At 40.0% G+C, this 27,327-nt stretch overlaps 1 protein-coding gene across 6 annotated transcripts in view; it reads right to left on the reverse strand.

Annotated features, from left to right (window-relative positions):
- The window catches only part of LOC112162838 (MAP7 domain-containing protein 1), a 32,960-nt gene extending 8,319 nt beyond the window's left edge, over positions 1 to 24,641 (reverse strand). For 2 of the 6 annotated variants that reach the window (XM_024298771.2, XM_024298758.2), the window contains exons 1-7: positions 24,297 to 24,641; positions 11,162 to 11,362; positions 9,410 to 9,478; positions 9,216 to 9,236; positions 6,211 to 6,374; positions 5,728 to 5,836; positions 5,211 to 5,315 (exon numbers count right to left, since the gene is read on the reverse strand). In XM_024298771.2, coding sequence (XP_024154539.1) covers positions 5,211 to 5,315; positions 5,728 to 5,836; positions 6,211 to 6,374; positions 9,216 to 9,236; positions 9,410 to 9,478; positions 11,162 to 11,362; positions 24,297 to 24,354 — 727 coding nt within the window. In that variant the 5' untranslated portion in view covers positions 24,355 to 24,641. The remainder of the gene's footprint in view (positions 1 to 5,210; positions 5,316 to 5,727; positions 5,837 to 6,210; positions 6,375 to 9,215; positions 9,237 to 9,409; positions 9,479 to 11,161; positions 11,363 to 24,296) is intronic. The other 4 variants (XM_024298797.2, XM_024298780.2, XM_024298765.2 and 1 more) reach the window with 3 other exon arrangements.
- Between the last annotated feature and the right edge of the window lie 2,686 nt (positions 24,642 to 27,327).

Raw genomic sequence — 27,327 nt, forward strand, 5'->3', positions numbered from 1 at the left:
AGTTCGATTTTCAGCTCCATTTTTTAGATAAAGGGTCAGTTTCATAACCTGAAGCAGAACTGAGCCCCGATCAAAACATGATTTGTGTTGATAACGGTCCAGCAGAACATCAGAGCAAATGTCAGGCGAACTCTCAAGTCCCTGAGGTGATTGAATTGAAGCAAAAAAATCTGCTTTGTTTACTGACAGCATAACAGGGAGATGCAGTCAGAAGAGACACAATACCACTGGAAAACATAATAAAGACAAATCAATATCTGTGCAATGATGCGTTATGGAAGGTTTTTGCTTAGTTTATATAATACGTAGCATTTTTTTTGTAAAACTTAATGAATTCAAGGATTTCCTGATTTATTTTGGAAGGATCCTAAGCTGGGGGCCGACGTTACTACTAAAAACTTGAAGCGCTTTTCAGCATCTCCAATAAATACAGTTTTGTTTTGGATCACTTTCTACAACCTCTTCAGTGCTAGGATGCACAATCCACTTTTCCCACGATTCGGTTCTGACCTCACTTTTAACGTTGTGGTTTTGTTTTGGTTTGATTTATTACAAAACAACAACAAAAAACTAAAAATGCATCTTTTTCTTCTTTTTTATTTGCTAATAAACAAATAATAATGACAAAAAACCTTCCTGGTGTAAAGTAATGAAACAATAAATAATAAATCTTACTTAAATTTAGCACGTGTGTTTGACACTTTAAATGTAATGGTACGTAGCAGGGATGCTACAATTCACTTTCCTTACAATTCTGTTCAATGATGTAACGCGAGGTTCACACTGCTCTCAGCAACACCCGTTCAAACGGCCACTTTCAATGGAGTCTATGTAAACATGTGTATATGTGCATTTTGGGTTTCTGCGTTCAAATTCACGCATCATTACGCAAGTTTTTATGTCCGTTTTCAGGCTCCACGTACAGAACTCATGGCCATTGACTGCATGTTCACATTTAAACAATACATCTTTCAGCTCACACAGGACATTCTTGCTTACACTTTTGTTTTATTTAATTCTTTTAGATAAATGTTTTTTGTCATTGTCGCAACTACAACAAAATACAAAAATGTTTTTACTTTTTTTCAATAGTTTTTGAAATAATGAGGTGTTTAATCATCACTAATATGAATGAGAAAAGCTTTTAAACTCTCATGAACTTTGAGCCAAAACTTTCAGCTAAAAATATTAATTAATTTTTTTTTTAAATAAATTCTAATTGAAAAATGTTCAGCTCTTTCACTTGTGTGTACAGTATATTTAAAAAGAAACTGCCGTTTTTGGATTGTTGCCGGATTTCTACAACGAAATGTTCAGAACCTTTGAATTGATGACATCATCCAGGCAGTTTGATTGGTTTAGAATTCAGTATTCCGCCCGGCAACTGGACCCTGTATGGTCATTGCAGCTTTAAGCAAAACTTTCAGCACTTTTTCTCCACCAAAATGAAGAGGAAAAGGTTTAAACTCTTTATAAACTGTAAAGCTAGACCTTTTCAAATATTTTCAGCTGAAAAAGCTAATTTATAAAAATCCAGATTGTCTACAATAAATTCTTTTTTTTTCTTTAAGGCGGGTTCGGTCAGTGTTTTTGTGCACGTCACAGAGTCAGTTCAGGCTGGACACATGGTCAGCTGATCGATCAAGTGTTTTCCCTCCCCGTTCAGGCAGTAAAAACCATACAGAGATCTCTGTTTGAACAGCATCAGCTGCTCATATTTGCTGACTGCTGCTTGCGGGCTGCTCCACCCACGTCCACGCCATTACCCACGATGCCGTGACACTCAGGGATCAGATGGATTTTGTTTTTTTTCAAAGACGTGAACGTGTTGTCGCCGAGCTTACGGAGATAGCCGGACGTATCCTCCTCCAAACATGTTCCATGACTATCTGATAACCTCACTACCTCTTGTTGCTAGGCAACGCGCCCCCCCCTCTACAATGCGGCAAGACAGGACGGTGGAGTGATGTCTGTTTCCATGAGCGTCACCAGCCCCCCCCTCAGTTAAATCATAACAGAGCATCTCCAGAGGATCTGCTTTCCGCTCTGCTCATGAACCTGAAGAAGCGTCTGCATTACAGGAACATCTGAATGAAACAGATTATTATGGGAGTTATGCTCATGCAGGGACAGTGATGTGGCTTTCTAGACTCACATCAAAACCAGAATTCACAGGAACAAACCATGAAAATATCTGCAGGGACTTCTGTGAAAACCCAAACAAATAAATGTCAACCACAAATAAAGACAGGCTAGCCCCCCCCCCAAAAAAAAAAAAAAACATGTGTTAAGATAAATAGGATTTCCCAACAAGCCAGAATTTGTATCTGACAGTACATACATATTTCACATATCAGTAAACAAGTTTTGCATCTGTTGTGCAAAATAGGAGACTTTATTTTTCCATATTCTGATAATTGTGTTCTACTCCTCAAGTTTTATCAACAATTTTAAATTAAAGACATTCTTTTTGGTTTGATATCTTAATACAACTGAACAATATTCAATCCTGGCTTAACTTTCCTTTGATTTTTTCAGATATAAATCCATCCATCCATCCATTTTCTTGACCGCTTCATCCCTTCCGGGGTCACGGGGGTGCCGGAGCCTATCCCGGCTACTGATGGGCGAAGGCGGGGTACACCCTGGACAGGTCGCCAGTCTGTCGCAGGGCCTCAATCACACCCATTCACTCTCACATCCACACCTAGGGACAATTTAGAGTCATCAATTAACCTATGAAGCATGTTTTTGGACGGCGGGAGGAAGCCGGAGTCCCCGGTGAAAACCCACGCATGCACGGGGAGAACATGCAAACTCCACACAGAAAGGTCCCAGCCGGGATTCGAACCGGGGCCTTCTCGCTGTGAGGCGAGAGCGCTAACCACTTCGCCACCGTGCAGCCCCTTCAGATATAAATAAATATTAAAAGTTTATGCTAACATTTTCTGTTTCTGTCATGTTTTTGTGTATGTTGTCTTTGTTTTTTGTGTGTTAGCCACCTGCTAAACACATTAGCATAGAGCAGCAATGTAAGCTGATAAAACAAGCTAACTGCTGTCAGTGAATTTGCTATAAATACTAGTTTCTGTTGTGTTTTAGTAAACATTGTATATTTTCTTTGGTATTTTTTGTTAGTCACCTGCCAGTTGCATTAGCATAGCACCACAATGCTATGCTAATATAACTAGCTCAATACAGTCAGTGAACTTGATGCAATACTCTCCTCAGATTTTTAAAAAGTTGTTTACAGAACCAGTTTATCGTAACATTTTTGTTTCTGTTGTGTTTTTGTAAACATTTTATGATTTCTTTGGCATGTTTGTGTTAGCCACTTGACAGCCGGATTAGCATAGCAGCACAATGCTATGCTAATAAAACAAGCTAACTATAGTCACTGAAATTGTAACAATCCTCTCTTGCAATATATGTAAATATAAAGGTAAGTTTACAAGACTTTATGTGTTTATGATAACGTTTTGGTCTGTTGTGTTTTAGTAAACATTGTATGTTTTAGGCAGAATGCTAATGCAATTTGGCTAATTCCCAAATACTGAAGATATAAAAACTAAAACATGTGATTTTTTTAATGCATTTATTTTGCTTATTTTGTTTATGCATCTAGCAGCTAACAGTTTCAAACATATAATATTTACTATATAAAGCTGTCATGTTCTTTGATATCTTTTCCCAGTTCTACAATTCCTTTCATCAAGGAATTCAAGATGGCAGCTTCTCATGCTAATAAACACTAATGTATTGTTAGGACTCAATCATACCAGTGCAATTGAGTGGAATTTTTTGGTCTTAGAGCCTTTGGCGTTCTCTCTCCCACAAAAACTTTGTCAGTTCAATTTTTGAAAATGTAAGTTAGTAGCAAAATAAGGACTAAACACAGGAAATGATTGTAGTTTGCGGAGTATGCTAGGTCGAATTGGGCGGCCATTTCCAGTCGACATGTTAGCAGAACTTCACACTTCACTTTTAGGGTTCACATATGAATAGGACTGAGAAGACTGCAAGATCATTCCAAGAGAATCCGCAAAATGTCAAAGTATAAAACGCCACATGGAAACTTCTTCACGCAAATTTTTTACATCATGGTTTTGCAGAATAGTTAGTATTTTGAGAACCTGCACGTCTTCATTATAAATACTGTGACTTGTAAACAAACTAAACTGCTACACATAGCCAACGCAGACAAAAATGTCTTAGCCTATAGCTAGCATGTTTATATTTAGCCAGCTTTTTTTTACTTGTTTAGAGGGGGACACCTTGGCATTTACAACGAAGTTTGAATTTGAGTTTGAAAGTGACACTATTGTTCACTAAATATTGTGGAAGTAACTGCAAACAAAAAAAAAACTTTAAGAAATGAACAGAATAAAAGTTAACATGCTAACAATGTTAGCATAGCGTTTGCATAGTTAGCAAGCTAACGTCTCCTTTAGTTTTCATTTCATAGTTGCTAGCGTTAGCATGCCAAGGTAAACATGCTAACTTAAAGATGTTAGCGCTATTACTACCAGCCTGTTAGCATGTTAAAATTAGCATTTTGCTTAAACCATCAAGTTATTCAACAGTTTGTTTTTTTTACTTAAATAAACTTACTATTTCATCAAAATATATTAATGCAATAATTCATCAGAATTCTGTATAATAAGCAAAAAAGTAATTTTAATGAATTTGTATATGAACCAAAACAAGACCAGAATCTTAAATAAAACCTAGTAAATAGAGGAAACATTTCACAAAATCAAATGTTAAATCAGAAATAAAACTTAGTGCATCTACTTGTCAATCTACTCCAACAGTCACTCTGAAGTCCAGCACAACCACCACCACCAGAGCAAACCACCCACATGACATTTAAAGGGGACAACCAAAAAGGATGTGCGGTGACAGGATGTTAACTGATAAACCCAGGAAACCAAGATACCAAAACTATATAGACACAGCACACAAATTGGCCTGGTGTGATGTGGAAAGAAGGCTGATCCAAAATGCACAGGAGACTCAAATCAAAGACAAACCTCCAACTGAAAATAAAACCCACAATGCACGAAACCAAGAATGTGACAGGCAAGCAGGCAAGCCACCAGATACAAGAGTTAACCAAAACAAAACCAGATCACAGTGAGAGGAGGACGGATGGAGAGGGAGGGGAGGGAAGGGAGGCCTGGTGGACACTGAGGTCGGCTCGTCCTTACTTCTGTTGGGGGAGTTCCAGAGCGTGGCAGAGGACTTGGACAGCCTGTTGTTAATGACAGGGTCCACCTGTCTTGGCAAGTTGACCGTGGAGGCCGAGCATCTGCCTGCACCGGAGAGAACGCAACAGACAACAACTGTTCACAAGGCGGCCGGGGTGAGGCTGGGCCGACCCGTCCTGGACTCCCTGAACACGGGGTCGAAACTTTTGGGGGTAAAAAACGGGAGGAACTCTGATGAAAGTCTGGGAAGGGAGTGGTGTTTTTAGAAACACCGTAAAACTGGGATTGAACATTACACACGGGTCTGTGCCAAAGCCAGGTTGTGAAGGGAAACTCCTCACACCTCACAGCCAATTCCTCACAACAGCTTCAGCACTCATAACCAGCTGCTGTCTAAAAGCACGGAGGAGTCCTAGACGGTTTCCTGGAATTGCATCAGCAGAGGCCATGACTCACTCTAAAGACTCGGGTTGCACTCTGGATCGCGCAAGTCTCCGGCTGTTTGGGTGAAACTCACTTTCTCTGCGTGACGTCTGGTTGAGTCCGCCGGCCCAGGACCACCTCTGCTGGCGGATCTCCGCCCATGTCTTCTTGGTGGATCTCTTGATGGCGGCCTCGTAGCGTTCCTATGAAACATGACATGAATACGAGACGTTTGTGTGTATAGAACGTTTGTTCTTAAAACCATTTCACCACAATAGAGGGTTCCCACCTTCGTTCATTCCTATTCGAGTATTAGACCTTGAAATTCTCCATATTGCTGAATTTTTTAGCAAAAATGTGTTGAAGAATCTTGAAACTACTGTGTACTTTAAAAACATTTTTGCAACATTTTTGTATTTTTTTTCAGAGAATAACTGAAAATATACTTTATTCTGGTATATCATGATATATATCATTATTGTGATATAAAATCATTTATATCGTGATAAACAATCTTTTCCGTATCGCCCAGCACTACTGGATGCACCTAATATCTAACTGCTTCGCTATTTCCCACCTTGTTCTTCTCGAGTTTCTGTCTTTGCTTCTCCTCCAGCAGAATTCGGCGTTTCTCTGTCTTTAGCCTCTGCTCCTCCAGCTTCCTCCTGCGCTCCTCCAGCTGGTTCTCCCTCAGTCGGCGGGCCTTCTCCTCCTTCTCCAGCCACTGGGCCTTTTTAGCCGCTGCACGATCACAACAGAGACTGTTAAGAACCTGTTTTATTCATCCTTCTTTTCTCCATGCAGTGCTCCGCCTTTTCCTCTTAAGCTCCACCTTTAAATTAGACATTCTTGTATAAATTGTTAATGATTTAAAAAAAAAATAGGGCTGCACGGTGGCGCAGTGGTTAGCGCTCTCGCCTCACAGCGAGAAGGCCCCGGTTCAAATCCCGGCTGGGACCTTTCTGTGTGGAGTTTGCATGTTCTCCCCGTGCATGCGTGGGTTTTCACCGGGGACTCCGGCTTCCTCCCACCGTCCAAAAAAAAACATGCTTCATAGGTTAATTGGTGACTCTAAATTGTCCCTAGGTGTGGATGTGAGAGTGAATGGGTGTGTGATTGAGGCCCTGTGACAGACTGGCGACCTGTCCAGGGTGAACCCCGCCTTCGCCCATCAGTAGCTGGGATAGGCTCCGGCACCCCCGCGACCCCGAAAGGGAAGAAGCGGACAAGAAGATGGATGGATGGATGGATTTAAAAATACTAATAATAAGATTTGTGGGGGTAATTACCCTTGAGTTAAAAAAAAATAACATTTTAATTAATATTTTGAGCTTATAAACTTCCCAGCTGTGTGCTGGCGTTCCCCTGGGATCTGTCCTGACACCCCTTCTGTTTTCAGTCTACATGCCACCTCTTGTCCGGCTAAACTATTATAATAATGCAGGTTGTGAAGCCTGTGTGGATTACAGTGATACCCCAGGGGCCCCACTAATCTCACAGCTTGCCATCCTCACAGAATAAAATCCGGGATTGTTGCAAATAAGCAACAAAAAGTCAGAGCTCAATCTGACAGGTTCCATCATTTCTGCTGGAGCCAATCATGGAATGGTATCATGTAGGGATCCAATGGAAATGTTTCTTAAAGACATTCCAAATGTTGTTTATTTAAACTGTAGACATTGGCCATTACAGACACATCGGGGCTTCATGAGTATTTTTGTTATTGCAAAAAAATCCGAAAGAGGCTAAATCTGGAGAACCACACAAGACAAAATTCTTAGAGCGTCACAGTTGTTTTATCTCTCTTTCCAGTGTTCAGATGGAGTCATATGACTGTTCTCTGTGTGCCTCCAGAACCCAAACAGATGGAGGATGGGTTTTTGCTCCACAGTGCAGCTGAGAGCAGTAAATAAGCAGCATTTTCCAGCTGCTTTTCCTCCCACTGGCGTCTGTTTGTCTCAGCGCACAAGCAGACGACAATCAAACACCAATCAATCCTCGTTCGTTCAAGCTGCAGCTTCTCGATCGAAAGAAGCAAATTCTCGTCTTGCTTAAGTGTGTCTGATCAATCCCAGCAGCCAAAATAATGTACTTTAGTGTCAAAGGGACTCGGTATAGATCAGTACGGATCGTCTGGTTTAAGAAGGACCTTAAAACCTCTAGGGACTCTGCAGGAGTAAGGACTCTTAAATGGGGGGGGTTCAGATGAAGAGAAAACATATCAAGCAGACAAATGCATGTGGCTGCAGGCTGGTTTTGAGTTGGGGTAAGCAGATCTGTAACTTGATAGGATGTTTTCATTCCTGCTTGTCCAGGAGGAAGCGGGACTAAACATCTGTAAGGATCTGTAGTCAGGAAGTGTTGAACCGAGTATAGCTTGGAGTGAACTCTCAAAGCTAGGAACACACCAGACATGTGATATTCTTTCAAGAATGAGATATTCACTGGTTTTCGTATATGCATTTAGCCCATGGTGTTCACACTGGACAATCGGGAAGGGGCTTCTTCTTCTTCTTTTTTTTCTACTCTTTACTAAGCACACGTCCACACGATTGGTCGAGAAAACTGTCTAGAAACTTGTGTAGCAATGTGCAAACACTAGAGTTTCAAATGCAGAAGCCCCAGATGTGCATTTACATTGACTTCTTATTAGAAGTGGACGCTTGAACACGCATTGCAGAGGGCGGTGTGAATGTAGCTTAACAGATTTGAGGCTGTGGTGATTTTTTTTTTCTGTTCCAGAAATTGGGAGGAGGGGATCTGTAACATGCAATCCACAGAGATTTCTAAATGTCTAATCCAGAAATCCATCCAGGTTCGACGATAATCCCAGAGGTGAAACAGAGCCAGGAGGCCACAATAACTTGACATGAAACTGACTTGAACATAAGGAGTGGAGTGAAGAAATACTACGAACTGAACAATGTAGGTGGTGATACACAGATGTTGAACGGGAAGCCAAGAGGACCAAAAAGAGGTGAGAAGCCAAAATTCAAAGCCTCTTTCGTCTAATTCTGTGACTAATAGTTGCAACAACAACCTTCACAGGTAAACTGTAGTCTGGGTAATGTTAAAAATTTCATTTCCAGCAAAAATTGTGGCTTCTTTAAGAAAAAAAAAAAAAAGTAAAAGTCCAAAAAATGTTTAAGAAGAAATTGATTCATTTATTATTAATAATATTCTTGGAATGATAAACATTTCTACTCAGTAGAGTTGAATATTACCTGTCAAAAATCTCCCTTAAATTGTTCCTTAACTTTTCCCTTAACTGCCAGATTAAAAGACCTACTTTGTATCCGTGTCTCACCAGGAGACGAAACACAGGGATATTGGGGCACATTTCTCCATCCCAGAGCAGCAGACCTGACTTCATGGTTTCACAAACATCTAGTAGAGCTCCTTATATGCATGTGTGAGTGTGGCTCTGCTCCCTAACACACAGATGCTAATCTGATGACAGAAATTGAAGATGAAACAGCTAACGTTCAAGTTTCACGATGAATGACAGGAAGATTAAAACCCTACAGATGGACTTTGGATGGACAGATGGAGGCTGATGAAGGTCTCAGTGGAGCACCTTACCTTGCAGCTCAGTTTGCTGTTCTGAGAGCCGTGCAGAAAAAAAAACAATAAGACACATTAGTGGTTAAATCACTCCACAGCTGAACGAAGGAAGGGGGCGGGGCTAAGAAAGGATTGGTGTGGGAAAGGGGGCAGGGCTAAGAAAGCGTTTGCTGATTAAGCCGTTCATGCATCAAATCTTTGTGTGTTCTTACCGATGTATCGGGCTCGCTCTTCCCGCCGCTCCTTGGCGAGTTTCTGTCGCTGCTCTGAGCTCATCGACTCTGCAAACGGCGACAGAATAAAGTCAGGTGAACATTTGACACTTCCAAGAGTTCCGGAGGTAAACGTCTGTACGGAAACATCTACATTTTTGCCACTTTTTTTTTGGTAACCTTCAATGTCAAGATAAAACTGCAAAAAAAAAAAAATTGCCATCGTGTTTATGCTTTGAGGCAAATTGAAAACTTCATCAGTTTAAGGTTCCGCTAATACTGAATTTTGGGTTCAAAAGGTCAAATCAGACGTTACAAAAAAATATATATCAGAAATTCAGTTAATTTGTATTTCCTCTAAGAGGCTGATTTTCAGACATCCTTCCATTATCTTCTCCTCTTCTACCATCCTCAACCTCTAGAGTCGATCACAGAACGCCCTACATCTCTCCTCACCCACGTTTCTATGGCAACCACATTTCCCCCTCTTTTCCAGCCTTTGCAGAGATCGTCCCACACAGAGGACATGTATGGAGAACGGGAGATAAATCTGTATGGAGGTCCCTCCCCCGCTCGCCGCACGCCTCCCAACCATCTGTGGTCATCAGCGAGTGACGATCACGTATGAAAGGTAGAGGCAGAGAACGTTTCTCCTCTTCCAAGCAGTTCTGTTTCAGGAGCTACAGAAGGAGCCGGCTCCACATCAACAACTGTCTCCAAAGAAGAGCTTCGGCAAAGACTTTCCTCTGAAAACTGATGCTGTGGCTTCATACCCTCAGATTCATCCCCATCCCTTTCATTTATCGCTGTTACCATGGAAACCTTTCAAACATTCACTATCTGTACCATAACTCCTTGGATATACTCTGTATATAATTCACATGAAATCAATTTGAAATAAACTCCCAAAGGGCTGAAATGTTGAAAGGTTACCATGGCAACAATAATACTGTGGCTAAAATATTGCCTAAGAATTTTTTAAAAGAATGACTTTCACTGAGACATGTGACAACCAGCCAACATCTTTATTAGTCAACAGTTTTTTAAAGCTAAATGCTCACATTTATTTAGCTAATGTAACCTTTTGAAATTCTTTAGCAAGTATATTTTTCTTTTTTTTCACAAATTTCAGCATTCAAATGCTGTCTTAGAGGTTAAAAATGTGTTTTCTGTTTATTAAATATCTATTTTTGCATGTCATTTTTTCTAATTTTAGCATTTCCTTTAATCTTTTAAGTTTTTAAAACTTTTTAAATTGCTGGAAAAACGTTTGTCTTCTTTTATAGCAAAAAAGACCCTAAAGTGGGTGGAGTTAATGCCAACATTGAATGGATGATTGGGTGAGACATAGTAGAAAGAGTTTTGTCCACATATCAATACCCACCTATCAATTAAAACAAAGAAGCTCAGTGGGAAAAATCTTAACTCTGAAATCAATGGGAAATTGCCCCTTTCAGAAACCGGCCCCCAGTGGTCATTTAAGGAATTGCAGGCCCTTTTATCTTTCTTTTTTGGTGTTTGCTTAAAATTCAGGAGCAGAATACAAAGATTTACAAAACCTTAGGAAAACTGTCACAAGCCCACATTTTGGGTTGGTGAAATACACTATGCTGTCATGGCAACCACCAAGATGTGATACCAATGCTGCTATTAAACTTCAGGTAAACCTAGTTTCTGATTTTTTCCTTTCATTTGACTCTTGTTGCACTCAGCAGGGCTTTTATTTTGACACTAAGAGTGGCGGTTTCTCACCCTTCTTGGGCTGGGGACTGCTGCTGGAGCCAGGGGTGGAGGGCCTGGCTTCAGTTCTGGAGGAGGCATCTGTCTTTGTGGGGGCGGAGTCTGTTTTGGGAGAGAGGTCCGAGACTGCGGAGTCGTCTGACGTCAGGAGGTCTTTCCCTGAAGACTTGTCTCCGTTCCGGAAGGCCTGAGAGTCCAACTGCAGGGGCAGAGCTGCAAGAAAAAAAAAAAAAGACCCAATTACCGTTAGATCCCTGTCAGCCTGCATGATGCCAGCAGCAGCACAAGACATGAAGAAACGCTGATGATTTACTGATTTTTTACAGTTCTCTGACCCCCTTAAGGTTTGAATTTGAGTTGAATCGGTGTATTGTGGTTATTTTAGCTTAGTCATGCTTAGTTTTAGCTCAGGTCATGTTCTCCTTCTGGGTTTGTGTGTTTTAGTCACAGTAGGTTGTAGCTTCAGTCATCCACATCTGTCTCTGTGCTTTTCAGTCCTTCTGCTAAATCCTGATCTTCTTTCTCTCATTTAAGCTTCATGCGCTCATTTTATCACCGTCAAGTTCAGGTGTTTAGGTCGTGTTTGAGTCGAGATTTACTAAAATCCTTTAAGTTTCTTCACATTTTCTCCCCATCCATGACAGTTGTACGGTTTTCAAATAAACAAATAAGTAACCATCTGTTTTAATATAAAGATGTGTATCATCAACATAGAAAATTCCCTCTGGCTTTGGCAGTCTTCTCAAAAGATTACACCTGCAAATCCCTCCATGAAATTGTATAATTTGCCATAAAAGCTCATCAAAGCTTTGTTTTCCTTTAAAAATATCACAGAAGACACCTTACTACAATTTCTGAATAGTCAAAAACCAATATGGCCCAATCAGCAAAACACCATTTATGGTTAAAGTCGGTCCCTGTTTGTTTCACTTGATTCAGATCCAAAACAGATTAAAACATAAATGAATGTTGCATTGAAAAATTCAAATATATTAATTGCCAAACCAGGATGTCTACTGGTTGGCAGAAGATAAGTATTTTTAAGACCTTTTCAAGCACAATTATAATCTAATTTGAGACAGTATATACAACAAAAATGAAGCAAATATTCATAGTCTACTGTTTCTTGATCCAGACATGAAATTCAATCCCCACTGTCACAAGTTTATATGTCTTTAGGGAATCTGTGCAGTTTGCTTGTAAAGGATTTCCACAAATAAACCGGTTTTAGCCACCACCAGTGATCCCACATCTCTGAAGATGTGTTTCCGATAATTTTTTAGTAAAGGTTACCCTGTGGTTGCCATGGCGATGCGCGAAATGTAGCAACAATTTACTGGAAGCCACAAAAACTGAAAATTTTACTGGAGGTGCAAACATAGGAGCACATACAGAAAAACAGTTGCTACGGAGGACCGGCTTTTAGCATCTGAAATCATAACAGACTTCAGCGGTTGTTGCTGTTGTTTCATTTAAAGTGGGGATGCAGTCGTGGAGATAGAGATCAACTTCATATCATCACTTGGCAACACCCTCTATTCAATCCGACCAATCAGAACCGCCGCACGCTGTGAGGACCAGACCGGAGAGAAAAGATGCTTTGTGCTCCTACAAGGACGTGGAGGCAGAGGAGTGGAGCAGCAGTCTGTTTTATAACACAGGAAAAGGAGAAGAGAAAAGAAGGGACGGCGTAAAGGAGCAGACGGGCTGGAGGTCGACCAACACCCGGCAGGTGAAGCGTGACGGCGTCCGCGGGCCGTCCAAACACTCACTGACCCACATAAATCACAGTTTAGCACCGGGCCCGGCTCCAGCCCCCCCTGCTTTCCTCTACACAGCCCAAACCCAGCAGGAGTGGTGGTAGGGTGATGTCAAATCCCAGCGAGAGTCCAGAACCGCTCAGACCCGATGCTGGAAGAGGACCAGGCTGGAGCGCAGTCAGATGCTGAGTCAGCAGATGAAATTTACCATCATCTGAAAACGACGCTGAGGAAGTGAGAGCGCTGCGGGTGGAGCTATAGAATCTGTCACGACTGTGACAGCAAAGAGGGTGGGGCTGCTGACCTCACATGATGGTGGTGTTTGGGTGGGGGTCAGGAAGAGGGATTTAGGTCCTGAACAAAGACGTAATCTGCTGATGATAGACCCCGCTTCGAATATTTTCTGGAAAAATGCATCACATACTTGATGAACTTCATTGCCTAAAACCTGACAAATTATTCAGAGAAAAATAAAAAGAAATGCTCCCATTCAACAAGTGCCAGTCATCACAAACGACACTTTGCACACAAACCGCCTCGCCGGCCCTCGAGCCGCCGTGTATTAATAGCTGCAGCAGCACGAAGAGAATGTGGGCCATAAAAGGGGCTGACTGCACCACACACGTGCACCGAAGACGACCCAACTGACGGCTCCGACTCTGAGGGGTTCTCCTCCGCTTCACTCTTTTGTTTATTTGCTGAAAAGCATCAAGAGATTTCTGGCTATTTGGGAGCATCCAGCAGAAAAAAGATCAACATCTGCAGGAGATCTCCTGCTTGATCCTCAGAGAAACATCTAATCAGGGTTAACAAACTTTTCTGATTTAAGAAATTTGCTTTTCCAGCCTCTGACCATAACTGTGGAGATGTACATGTCTAAAAAATATAGAAGATGAAAAATGTATATATTTTATATGAACTCAGAATAAAGTAAATACAGCCAAGTTTGACTTTGTTAGAATAAAGGGAAAAATTATTTTAGGCAAAACCAAAATTATTAAGTCCTTAACCATAACACTTTATCTGGAGTGAAAAGTGTCAGACAAAACAAAACAAATCCAAGCAATGTAGAAACATTATTAAACATTTCATCCAAAGACTGCAAAAAGGTAACTAAACAATGCGAAAAGTTCCAAATCCTCAATTATTATAAAGCTTCTGAAAAAACTGTAGATAAAAGGTTCAAATGTTTGCTAAATATTAGTGTAAGATAGCTCTGAACAATGCCAAAAAATACATATTTTAGGTCAAAATTGCTTAATGACTACATTTATGGAAATTTTAAGATAGATGTGAGAATAAATAAACCTAAAAAAGGCAAAATCCTTCACTAAACATCAAATTATTTGAAGAAAACATGCGAAAAACTGAAAAAAAGCTTAAATTGTGCTAATGAAACATAAATAAGGGTAAACTTAAGCCAAAAAAACCCAAACTTATACCAAATAAGTCATTTTTGTAAAGAACGTAAAAAAAAATTAATTCATGCTAATTATAAATGCTACTACTAACTAGTTTATCTAAAAAACTTGTAGAAAAACAAAGAATAAACAGAATTGTTAAAATAACACAGCAATATTTTAGCTAAATTAGCTATAAGGTAGTTACTAAAAAATTAGAATAAATGTTAAATGGCTTATTGCTATTGCTAATAGCAATAAGCCTAGCTAGCATTATCAGAAAAGTGAAAGTTATGAAAATGTTTATCTTTTATGAGTTGAATCTATTGGTCAAAAGTTAAAAGAGTTAGAGAGTTTAATGGTTATTTAATTATACGAAACTTAGGAAATTATGTATTTAAACACAAGTTAATATGTTAAAACTAATTAAATAAAGTAAAAAAAATGTTTTTATACGTGGAATTAGAAAACAATGTAGCCCTGTGCATATTAAAACATAGGAAATGAATACTCTTGAAAAAGTTGAAAGTAAAAACTCTGAATCGCCACTAAAGTACTACAAGAACTTCATAAAAGCTAATTATTAGTTTATCTGAAAAACTCACAGGAAATCTGAAAATAAACAAAATTGTATTTTAGAAAAAAAGTAATATTAGATAAAACTGTATAGCTACATAATAACTCCAAAAAAGTAGAATAAATGCTAAATGGTTGCATTTTTGGCTAGACGGCTAATTGCTATTGCTAATCATATTAGGCTATCAGAACAGATCAAATTTTGTTTGTTTTTTGTGTGAGAGCTGAATCTGCAGGTAAAAAAGTTAAAAGAATCAGACAGTTAACAAGGTTGTATAATTATGTAAAAACTGAGGAATTCTGTATTTAATCACACGCTAAAATGCTTTTACTAGATAATTGATGGTAAAAACAAAACAAAACAGATTAAAGGTAAACTTCGAAGTAAAATTTTGCCAAATAAAAGCAAAAATTGTACTGAATCATCAGCTAACTAAGCGCTAAAAAGCTAAATAAAAGCAAGTAGTTTATCATGATATCTGGTAGAGGAGCTAAAAAAATGTTTGAAAAAAAACAAAGTCATATTGGCTAAAACTGATTAGCTTAAAGATAATAGCAAAAACAGGCAAAACATCTGCATTTATTGCTAAACAGCTAATTGCTATTGCTAATCATTTTATTGAAAGTGTTGTGAGGACTTTTAAAGATATTTCTCAAGGATTTTAGAATTTTTTTCAACATTTCAATGAGACTTAAAAAGGGAAACATTTCAGAAAATATTTAACATTTACGAAATTAAGAAGTATTAGCATAAGAACACATATTTATAGAAAAAAATACTAAATCTAGAATCAAGTAAAGCATTGTGACATGATAAAAAAGGTCGTCTGTAAGGAAAATTTTAAAAACTAAAAGCTCTGCTGGTGTGAAGCGTCAGCGTGAAAAGGCAAGCGTGCTGAACCCGGGTTGGGCTGGTCTCAGGAATCCCTGGCATGCTTTTTTTTCTCCTGCATTTGTTTCTGCAACAACTGTGGCTCTTCGAGTCGAGGTTCTGGATCAGATGTTCTCTGCTGTGCACAGAGGAGAGCAGCTGACTGCAACAGTACGCCTCTTCCTCCTGCAGGAGCACAAGAAACATCCGGAGCAAAAACACTGTCCTGGGGGGAGGAGGATGGATGTCTTCCCCCGCCTGCTTCTACCTCTAGTATTCAGGAACCCAGAAAAGATTTGAGAACGTTTGACCCGATGAGGAGACACGAGAGCTTGAAAAAGACATTTATCTGCGACGTTTAAATAAAAGAGGTCATTGAGAGGAGTCTTTGGAGGAGGCAGCAGGAGGCAGGACGCTCCTCCCCTGCAGCCCGCAGGGATCTGCAGATGCTTTTAAGTTCAAAGAAAGTAGGTTACTGAGTCACAGAGAGCTTCATCTATCAAACATGAAGCGCTCATCACTCTGGTTTTTTCCCTGGATCTCAAGGTTCCTCTGAAAGCAGAGGTCAAAACTCTGTTCCACTTCCTGTCCGCCATGATGGCGTTTTCTCTCACCGGCATGACGCATTTCATCGCCGCATGCGTTCACCCACATCTGTCTTCAATTACCCGACAGCATAACTTCCCCTTGGTAACGCCTCAGCCTCTGTTTATGAATCACCGTGGAGACGGTGATTGTAGGGACGATTACTTCAGCACCGCTCTGGAGGTCAAAGTTCACCCAGGAACAGCTTCTGCTGCTCCAGATGAATCAGCTCTATTTCTGTGTAGCTGTGATGCCATCCTGGACCAGAAACATTAAACCAGCGCCAGACAGGGAAACACAATGTGGACACGAACTCCAAACTTTTGGTAGAAGGCACAACGTTAAGCCGAAATTGGCATAAAACCAAACGAGTCCCGCTATTGATTATTCCCAAACTTGTCCTGGGATCAAACCGACCTCTGAAATCCACAATCAGGATTTAACATTGAAAATGTGATGCAACTTCTCAGTAAGAAAAAAGCTAATTAATTACCTAATTAGCACATTTTCTGCATAGACTTTTAAAAAAACTTCAAAACAAACAAAATATAAATGCAAAAAACATACACTCCTCTTTGGCCCAAAACATCTGAATGACTGTGTTTCAAGTCCAATAATTATTTAGGTGACACACTAATAGAGGGCATCTACTTCATTTTTAAATCAAACACTGTAAAAGTGGGCGGGATCTGCTGTGATATTGCGCTTCTTACAGGATTAATTTGTGCTTTTATTGTGGCGGGGTGTAGATCTCCCTCTGCTCCAATGCAGCTCCAGTCAGTGCTGACAGTGAAGGTGGAGCCTAATGGGGAGGGGCTTACAGCACCCTTTAGTCCTACTCAGCGAGAACCATTGACTGTATTTAAGAACTGGACTGTCGTCATACAGAAAATCCAGGGACTGTGCGCTAGGGCAGCTGGGAAATGTAGTATGTTAATGCTCTAGAGATGGGTCCCGCTGGTGACCAGAGGGGCAGACAGAGCGCTGACTCCTGACAGCTAGTCGCTTTGGAGAACCCGCCCAGGGGGTCTAAAAGGTGCTAAATTTACCAAGAAAGTTGCAGAGTTGAAAATTTTGAATGAAATGCATTAAAACTCTTTATTTTTACTTAAAAAAAGCAAATGTGGCCCTTTGGTGAGTCTCCTTAGCAACATTTTTTAAATTAAGACGTGAAAACTTCATAGCCCACGCAAAAAAGATGTTGCCTTTTATTTGCTAAGCAAGGACTGCATTTGGTGAACAAATACAAAGTTCAATCTGTTAACATTTGCCTTGTTTTTGCGTTTAACGCAACTGAAACGCAGGCACAACCTTAAGTGTGCAACCCTTAAACATTCGTGACTTTTAAATAATGCAAAAATGCAGGTGGGATCCATTATTGGAGCCTTTGCTGAGTCAAAGACTAAGTCACTCAAACGTAAAACTGAGTCATGAACTCTCTTTCAACATTTTAGACCTTTGTGTGCACCATGAGGAGCTCATCCCAACCACAGCTGCACTTCAGGCCGTGGTTTTATTAGAAAGACAACATTCAGAAAACTCCTTATTTCTGTTTACACCTGTTTTATCTCTCAGTCTAGAAGTGACCTTCTGGAAAATCTTGGAGAAAAACAGATCAAACATCTGTTGGAAACATCAGGCTAAACTTCACAGCTGAGGCCCGTTTTGGCCTCTACAGTGGAGCAGCTGACCGCCGCCGAGCTCTGGGGACAAGCTAAATTTAACCTGAGCTGAGCCGACAGAGCCGGCGACCCCGTCGTCCGGTCCTGGCCCGGTCAGCAGCAGCGATTTGTTTACAAACCAAAAAAGCTGTTGATGGCAACTTTAAACCACAGATAGTACTATGAGCAATTACAGAACAAAGGCGTCCACAAACACGTTAATGAGGATACGTGACAGGAAACACACATAAAAGATTATTGTTATTAATTATATCATCAAGAATAATCTCAAAGCCTGAGAATGATGTAGTAGAACGCAAATATTTAAGTAAACATAAATGTTTGCAAGACCTCCAAAAACATTAAAAAAGGGAAATCAAGCACAAGTGGAAAACGGAAATATTTGAGAACTTTTTGTCATTGTTGTAATGTTTGGGAGTCTCACAGGAAACACACGGCCAAAAAGAAGGCTGATCTGTTGATGCATTCCTGCAGGAGATGATGAGCTAACCAGCATTCAGCTCACAGAGCCATGCAGAATGTCTACATCTCTGTGCTGGAAAACTGTTGGTAAAAAAAAGAAACCCTTTTACATTTTGTTTTATCTTTAAAAGAATATTATTGAATCAGAAATGATTATTTGCTTATCTAAAGACGGACTCAGGTCTTTGAAAGACATTCCTAGAACACCATTTACACATTAGTAAATCATTTTAAAGCGAGCTGAAAGATGTTATTTTGATCTTAAAAAGTCATTTTATATATTTACATGTTTTTGACATCTTTGGCCTGCTTTGTCTTTTTAGTGTTAAAAAATATGTAATTTTAATTTTGAAGTTCAGCATTTTTAGCATGCTAAATTAGCCACGTTAGCTTTAACTTAGCATTTTTAGCATTTTTTACTCTTGTTAAGTTACTCAAAGCTATTTTTTTTTAAATACTATCATACTTAGCATTTCTCTTTCTAAAAAATTCAGTAATTGTTTTTATTTTACTTTTGTAACCCTTATTAACATACGTAGTATTGGGCAGTAAATCACATTTAGCATTTCTAGAGAGTCCAACGCTACATGTAAGCTTTTAATATTAATTTAGAGCTTTTACATTGAACTTCTCATTGACAAGCAGATGTGTTTTTACAATTTTCAGATTAAGAGCTAAAGCAATAGTTTGTCTGCCTTTGTTTTTATTAAAAGAGCATTTTAAACGTCTAGATAATGTCTGTCCTGCAGTGAAGACACTTATTGCTTCTGAATTTTTGCTAACTAGCCTGAAAGGTTGTGGGTTCAATTCCAGTAACTTTCAATTAAACAGAAGAAGTCTCAGCAGTGAAAGAAACATCTCAGAGGAGCATAAAAACTCCTGGGATCAGAGCTGCATCTGTCAACACTTTACACGGTCTGAGCGTCACACAAACCTCCTGGGCATATTGCAAAGCAGCATGGGTAATGGAACAAGCTTTTTACATAATCGTTGCACCACAAAGTTCAGAACTGTGTATGAGAGTCGTACGAAACGCTGAAGCCGCATCTTCATCAGAGGAAGATCTTCAGCGAAGATCAGAATAAGGAAATGAAGCGATCGATGGGGTTCATCGGGTTCTCATCGAAGTGATCGTCCCACTTGAGGCTTTGTTGAGGCCGAGCAAAATCCTGAGTGTGATCTGGTTATTGTACGTCTGTGATCAAAGCAACATGAGATATAAACTCCAAACAAACCAATAGAGTTGAAATCTAAAGATTTGCTCTCAAACACAGAAAATTGTTTATCTGATGTTGCTTAGCAACGCGTGCGTCTTTTAGTGGATTATTTTTGTGAAACGTGTCTCTCTTTATTGGTGAAATATGGCTTAAACTCGGCATTACACCGTTCCCTAACAGGATCAGGCAGCAACAGGATTATTAACATCAATGAGCCATTCATGCTCTCCAACCCCGCGTGAAGGGAAACGGGACTAATCTGTGCGTCAGCGTTCAGGAAGCGGCATCCTTCATCCGCCGCAGCAGGAAGCAGCGTTTCCACTGCGTGTCAGTCTCAGAGGCTTTTCTCAGCATGCGGCCGCAGTGCCGGGCGGAACAATGGCGGAGGAGGAAAGGAGACGAGAGGATCTTGAGGCTCTGCAGCCGACCCCACCCACGGGGAGCGCGTCCGGTCTGAATGAGGCATCGCCGCTCTCATCTACAGGAAGGCCTGCCTCTGCCTGTCTGTGTTTCGGGAGTCCTTCATGATCGGACAAAGATGTCAAAGTCGCTAAATACTTCACTACAAGATCCATTTCTATGTAGTACAGTAAAACAGATTCTGAAGATGCTTTGGAGACAAAAGCAAGAAAGCAGATTGAGACGATTTGGTAATGAGGTTGGAGATACCAGGATGGAGGTCCAGAGGAACACCAAGGGGGAGGCTGATGAAGGAGGTGGTTGGTGTGAGATAGGGGGAGCCAGAATAGATGGAGGAACACAATTCACTGTAAACAACCCCTGAAGAGAGCAGCCAAAAGACAACAAGAAAACTGGGAATTTGTAGAATTTAACAGAGAAAATACTAAAGAACATTTTCTTATTTGAAGAACTCTAACATCATTATCATTTTGGATCTTCTGCTCTGCGTTTTCCAGCACATTTCAAAAAGATTTTTAACCATTTCTAACTTAAAACTAGAACTCACTTTCCAGTCCAGATTTTGACTTAAAAAAGAGTGCAGTTCCTTAATTGACCACTAGTGAGTGGTTGAAAGAGAGAGCACTTGACTCCCATCGTAACCCTTCCGATCTCCTTGGCATGTTTACATTAAAGGTGGGGTCATCTGGACCCCACAAGACAGAAATTTTTATCATCTTTAATTTTTAAGTGTCCCTAATGTCCATGGCAGACATAAAATCCTGTCCACCTTTGTCATGGAAGGAATCGCACATCAATATGTGGTTGGAGTCATCTGGATCCCAAAGAGAGCGGGAAGGTTTTAAAAACATCAAAAATTTGTAACAGCAGGAGAAGTCTGTGCATTTGTGCTTTATAGTGGGTTTCTATTATTGACTGTATATAGAGGACTGAACGAAGTGACCCCTCCCCCCTCGCGTTCCAAACAGAAAGTAGCTTTCGGCTCAAAGAAGCCAAAATTCCTTATACTTCTATTCAGAACATTTGATTGACGGATTCGCCCGAGCTCACTTTTAGTGTTACGGGGTGAACTTCCATCAAGGTCACTCCTGATTGGTGAGAGTTGTTGCCATAGAAATGTCGACTCAGACTGGAGGGCGTTTCAGTTTGGACACTAGGTGGCGATCCCCGTATACCATAACAACTTATTTCAGAAGAAGAAGAAAAAATGACCAAAAAACAGCAACTTTAGACCACAAATCGTTACTTTAGAAAAATGTTCCCTTTAAATAGTTTGGAAATTCCTGCCTGTGAGAATATAAAAAATGTTCATTTAGTCAGCAATGTATTTAGGTCGACCAAGCGTTAGCTTTAGCCGTCCTGTGGGAAATCTCATTGTACGTTCACATCAAGCTAGCGGACTTTAGCAAAATGTGTTAGATCGATCTCTACCTTTATGGATTGATTATTAATCTATTAAACTTAAATCGACTCAGATCGATTAATGAATTTTATCAACACAGTCCTAATGCTGTGGCATTTTGGGATATTTGACCGTAGTCGAATCTGACATTGGCTGTGTTTTCTGCTTGTCGAGTGTCTATCAGAAGCTAAAATGAGTTTATTTTTGTAAAAATAGCATATTGTGTGGTTTTTAAGTTGTGCACACAGGACTATGTTAGTCTTTTTCTGGGTTTACAGTAGGAGGATCATTTCCAGGAACGAAAAGAAGAGGCTCGCGGGGACCACGTCCCATGATCCCCTCCACAGAAGAGCATTGAACCGGAGCGGCGGCGCTGTCTGGAGGGCGAAGCCGTCAGCATGATGATATCAGCAAAGAGGCACTTTTATCAGTCATAACATCCAGCTGAACTTCTACAGAGACAAAAGCCGAACTGTCGGAGGCTTCAGCTCCTGGTGGGACGTGAGACGCAGCACGTTGCCGGGAGAGGACAGGACAGGTGACGCCTGCACAGGTGAGGGTTTGACCACCGGACAGGAAGCCTGACAGGAAGCGACCATCGGGGCATGGCGAGCTGCAGCTGCATCACAGCTTCCTGCGTGTCTTTGCAGGGAGAGAAGGAATGCTTGTGTTTATCCATCGCCTCTGCAGCATTCCTGAACACGTCACATGTGGGTCGACGGGCTGTTTTTCAGCTGATCCCGCTGCAGGACAATTGGAGCCCGTTCTGCAGTTTAGAAAACACACACTCATGATCTCTGCTGTCATCCAGCTGCAGAACAGCATCTTCAACTCTGATTCTCGTTGGTGTAAATCCTGTTTATCCATAACTGAGAAAAAGTTCCTCAAATCGTCTTTTGATATTTGCAAATGAAAAAACAAACTTCGGCATGTTAAAAGCTGACTGGTTGTTTCCAAAGATGAGAGAGAGACGTGCAACATTCCCCCCAGATCTCTCAAAGACCTTTTCCAGCCTGAAGCAAGTCCTGGCATGCCGGGATGAGTGAATCCAGCAGGTAATCCTCAGGAGCGTTTTCCAGAAGGCAGGATCCCATTCATGGCACAGAGAAACCAAAACCTTCCCTTTAGACAGCTATAGTTGCCAAAAATTATCATAATTGTCATCTGAATAAATACAGTTGTATCATCTGCAAACAGCATCATTTTTTATTAATTTTGAGTTTATCATCAAAATAAATGGTAAATAATTTAGGATCTAATACTAAACCTTGAGGGACACCACAAACAATGGCCTGACATCTCTCTGTGTCTCTCTGTTTATTAACTTTTAACCCAGTCCCATGCCCTACCTCTAATACCATATTTGTCTCATTTTGAGGGTGATACAGTGTGATTAATTGTGTAATCTATGATATATTTACCACGCACGACAATCGTCCATTTTCATGCCGTCCCTTAACGTGGTCACACCTCTCTACAACCTTCTACGGGCCGGACTTTAAAGTTTGTGGAGTTTGGTTCGGTTTTTATCAGTTATGTTATGGGTATTGGTCCATGTTCTGTTCTGTTATGCCACCTATTCCTGATACCGGACAACCCAAAATGCTAACATGTCAACACCTGATAGTAAGGCCTTACTTTGTAACTTTGACCCTTTTGGAGAATTCAAACATTTTAGATAAAATTAAAACAGCTTCAAATCTTATTTTCAAAAACATTGGGCAAAAACACGCATTTTACCCAAATTTAAAGGACTTTAGAACAATATAAATTTAATTTACAGTTTAGCCTCTTCACTTTTTTTATTTTGTCAAATTTTACTTAATTCTTTGAATAATTGGTTGCTGCTTAAATGTGTTTAGTTGAATGTTAACAAAAACCACTAGAATAGCCCAAAAATGCTCTAAAAACTCCCCTGAAAAAATAGTATATTTGGGATTGTTTGGCAATACTTATTCAGCTACTGTCATTTTGTCATCTTTAGATCTTTCTTTTCAGCACTTTTTTCAGTTTTGCTGTTTATCTTTTCTTAAACAGCCTCCAAATAACTAACATAACCAAAAAATGCTCCAAAAAGTCTCCTGAAATTGTATTCACTTTGCCAATCTTTGTTCAACTACTCTCATTTTGTCATTTTTAGATCTTTTCAGCACAGTTTAATTATTTTCTTGTTCATAAACAATGAATGAAACTGTAAAAACCCACAATTTTGAAGGTACCACGTAGACACTGATGCAGAGCCAGAAGAGCCATCCCCGCCTGTGGGATTTTTAACATTTCCAAACTGAAAAAATGGGTCACTTGGAGAACCAAGCACCACTTGAGACGTGATCAGGTAAAGCATCCCTACCAGATATGTGTCTGAGTCCATTTGGATCCAGAACCATGAAGATAAGAGCGCAGAACCAAACAACACAGCTGAACTCTAACAGCCCTCATTATTAAAGGTTTAATGTTCATCTTTGAGGCAGAACAGGTGGCGTTCAAGCAAACATCCATCCATTCGGTTCCTCCATCCATCGTGGAGGTGACCAGTATGACCTTCATCCAGAAACACCTGGATCCCTGCAGACCTCAAACATGCATATATCTGTCATCTGAGCAATCTGACACCTGAACGCACCGTTGCATGTCGGGAGATTTCGCAAAGCAGCAGCAGCAGGATGAAGCTCTGCAGCATCCCTGCCCGACGTGCTCTTGAGCAACAGGAGCATCGCACCTCCACCTGCATCCTGAGGATGAGGCGGAAACATCCGAGGATGGTTTACTTACTGTTGTCAGACAGGCTCAGTTTCTCCTCCAGGTGTCGGTCCAGGTCCCTAAAATCCATCGTGTCCGGTCCGGCGGCCCGCAGCCCGGAACATTCCTCACTGTCGCCCCAGATCGGGAGGGGAACTCCGGCGCGACTCGTCCAGAAACAGCGCGCGAGAGCCGAACGTAACCGAAGACCAAACGATGGGGAAAAAAACAATAATTTAGTTTAAACGAGCGAATGTGGTCGGTGAGCTTTCGGAACCACAGGTTCGACTCGGTCCGGCGGGCGTGGACCTGTTTACTGCTCAGTCTTCAGAGTGGGAATGAAAAGCTCCAGCGGGAAAAAACGAGAAGCTAACGGAGCTAACGGTGAAACTTCCGTTACGGTTTTCAAAATAAGACTACCATTACTACTCATTTATTATCATTATTGTAGTTATTTATTTATTCATTTATTTTTTTTACTAGAATGAAATAAATGGTATTATAATATATTTTTTGTTCATAGTCTCTACTGTGCAATATATTTCTCTTATAAACTTCACTGTTTGAACACCTTGAAAAACTCCAGCAGGCTTAAAAATTCAAGAGATTCAAGATTCTTTATTGTCATCCAACACGCGAGCATGACGGACGAAATTTGGTCATGATATTATTTCTTGTATTGTTTTAAGTGTTGACTCTTACTACCTTTTTGGGTAACAGCAGAATCATTGACTAAAGGAAGCTAATCTAAATGATGAAGCATGTGTAGCTGGTTGTGCATGGTTCATGAGAGGAAAACCTTCAAGGAAAATCTTGATTATTTTTTTCATATCTCAGTTCATCTGCAATAGTTCAGTAAGAGGGCTTCCTCAAAAACATAAGCCTTTCAGGAGATTCTTCCTAACATCCCACACTGACTCGTTGAAGACTGCTTAGATATGAGTGAAATCAATTCTACAGTCTTGTGTAAAAAAAACAAAACCAAAAATATTAAAATACATACATGTACTATAGGACAGAACAGCGGGAAATAAATTAATTTGTTTGGTTTATTTCTAGGTATTAATGTCTAGATTTGGAAAACCAATTAAAAAATAGTGGGTTAAAAAACACATTAAAATCCATAACCTTTGCTGATCTAAAAACAATAACAATAATTTAAAAAATATGTTTAGTTTTTCCAATATTACATCTTGATGGGTATTTTTCCAGTACCAAAAATACTGAATGGACTACAAACTAAAACCTTATTCGGTTGTATATTTCTAAAGCTTTTTTCGATATCTATATTATCTATTTTAATACTGAAAGATTTGTGTCCTTTTACTTTGAAGAGGAAAGTTTTGTGTTTCCGGTTTGAGTTGTCTTTCCTTTTGCTGCTCTTTTGGTTATCGATACTTTATGAACCAAAACACGACAGTGCAGGAATGGTTTGATCCATCAAGATGATTCCCAGTAGCCCAGAGGACAGAATTTTAAAGAGGTAAAGTATCAAACAGGTAATGGGAGATCATGTTTGTGTCCCCCTCCCTATGGTGTAAATCCAAAAACATTGGGATGGAATGAAGATTTTAAAGTTGTAAAAATAAATAAAAATGAATGGATTCAGATGTAAAACAAGACAATTTAAAAGGCACTCTGAGGCTTCCTCTGTCTAAAAATAGGAACTTCCTAAGGGCTGCAAACATGTCAGGTATTTATTTTTAATGTGACCTCCCAGCCTCTGCAGACACAGAGCAGGTGCTGAAGAATGGTCCCTCCATGAACAGCCGACCATCTTCAGTTTTCATTTGGACTGAGTCTAAAATACTCCCTAATTTCCCAGACATGCAAATCGGAATTAAATAATGCAGCTTTGACCCAAAGTGGCTCCATAAAATTATTTGCATAACATACTCTAAAGACCTGTTAAAAATATATTTTCTTAAAAACAGTTTAAAAATGCTGATTCCTTTGAAAATGTTAAATTAGCTTAAAAAATCAAATGGACTAAAAAAAACAAAGACTACTGCTAGTAGAACTTGTGATAAATGAGTGTTAAATTACTCATTAGTTCCAAATAATGAACAAACTGAGTGAAAAATATCCCTGCGTGTCTGAAGATGGCTGAACAAAAGCCAAACAACATACATTTCAAGGAAAAATGTAAAATTTCTCCCCAAAAACAGCAAATATAAATCCTACCTTAATAAAAACTAAGTTTTAAAAAAGTCTTAAAAACAAGTGTTGACATTAAAAACACAGCTACAAGCCAGATACGTTTAGCTAGTGCTATAGCTAAATAGCGCAAAACAGTGTAGCCACGAGGTGGTCCAAGCCAGAGCCCAAGCCCACATAAATATGGAGGGTTGTATCAAAAAGGGCATACGGCGTAAAATATTTGCTAACCCAAACATGTAAGTGATATCCATAGTGGATTAGTCAAGGCCCAGGTTAACAATGACTGCCAGTATGGACCGTGGAAACCAAACTACTGTTGATTGAAGAAGGAGAGCAGAAAGGTGCGTTAAAAAAAATTGAGAGAAGAGGAAAGAAAGTCGGGAGTGTTGGACTGAAAGTAGAACTATGACAGGAAAACATAGAGAGTTATGATGCAGAGGAGGAAAGTAGACATACTGTGTGTCCAGGACCAGGTGGAAAGGTAGCAAGGCTAGAAGCTTAGGAGCAGGGTTCAAGTTGTTCTATCATGGTGGAGATGGGAAGAAACATGGAGTAGGAGTTATCTTAAAGAAGGTGTTTGTTAGGAGTGTCTTGCTAAGAAGAAAGGGGACACTGAGAGGACAGTAGATAGGAGTACAGGGAGACTTCTATATCTTCTATATCTATGTCTTCTACTCTAAGACCAGCTACCTTCATGTCTTCGTTAACTGCATCCATAAACTTCCTCTAGTCCTCTTTCCTGGCAGCTCTCTCAGTATTCTTCTACCAATATATTCACAATCTATCCTTTAGTTTCGGGCAAATGGGATGAAAGTTTTAATATTAAATGAGGGTTCAACTCTGACCATTTCACTTCCATGTATTTTGTTTGTCACTCGGCTTGCTACACGCGGGTTTCTCCTCA

This window comes from Oryzias melastigma, linkage group LG11 (genome assembly GCF_002922805.2).
Source record: "Oryzias melastigma strain HK-1 linkage group LG11, ASM292280v2, whole genome shotgun sequence".
In the NCBI taxonomy this organism is placed as follows: Eukaryota; Metazoa; Chordata; class Actinopteri; order Beloniformes; family Adrianichthyidae; genus Oryzias; species Oryzias melastigma.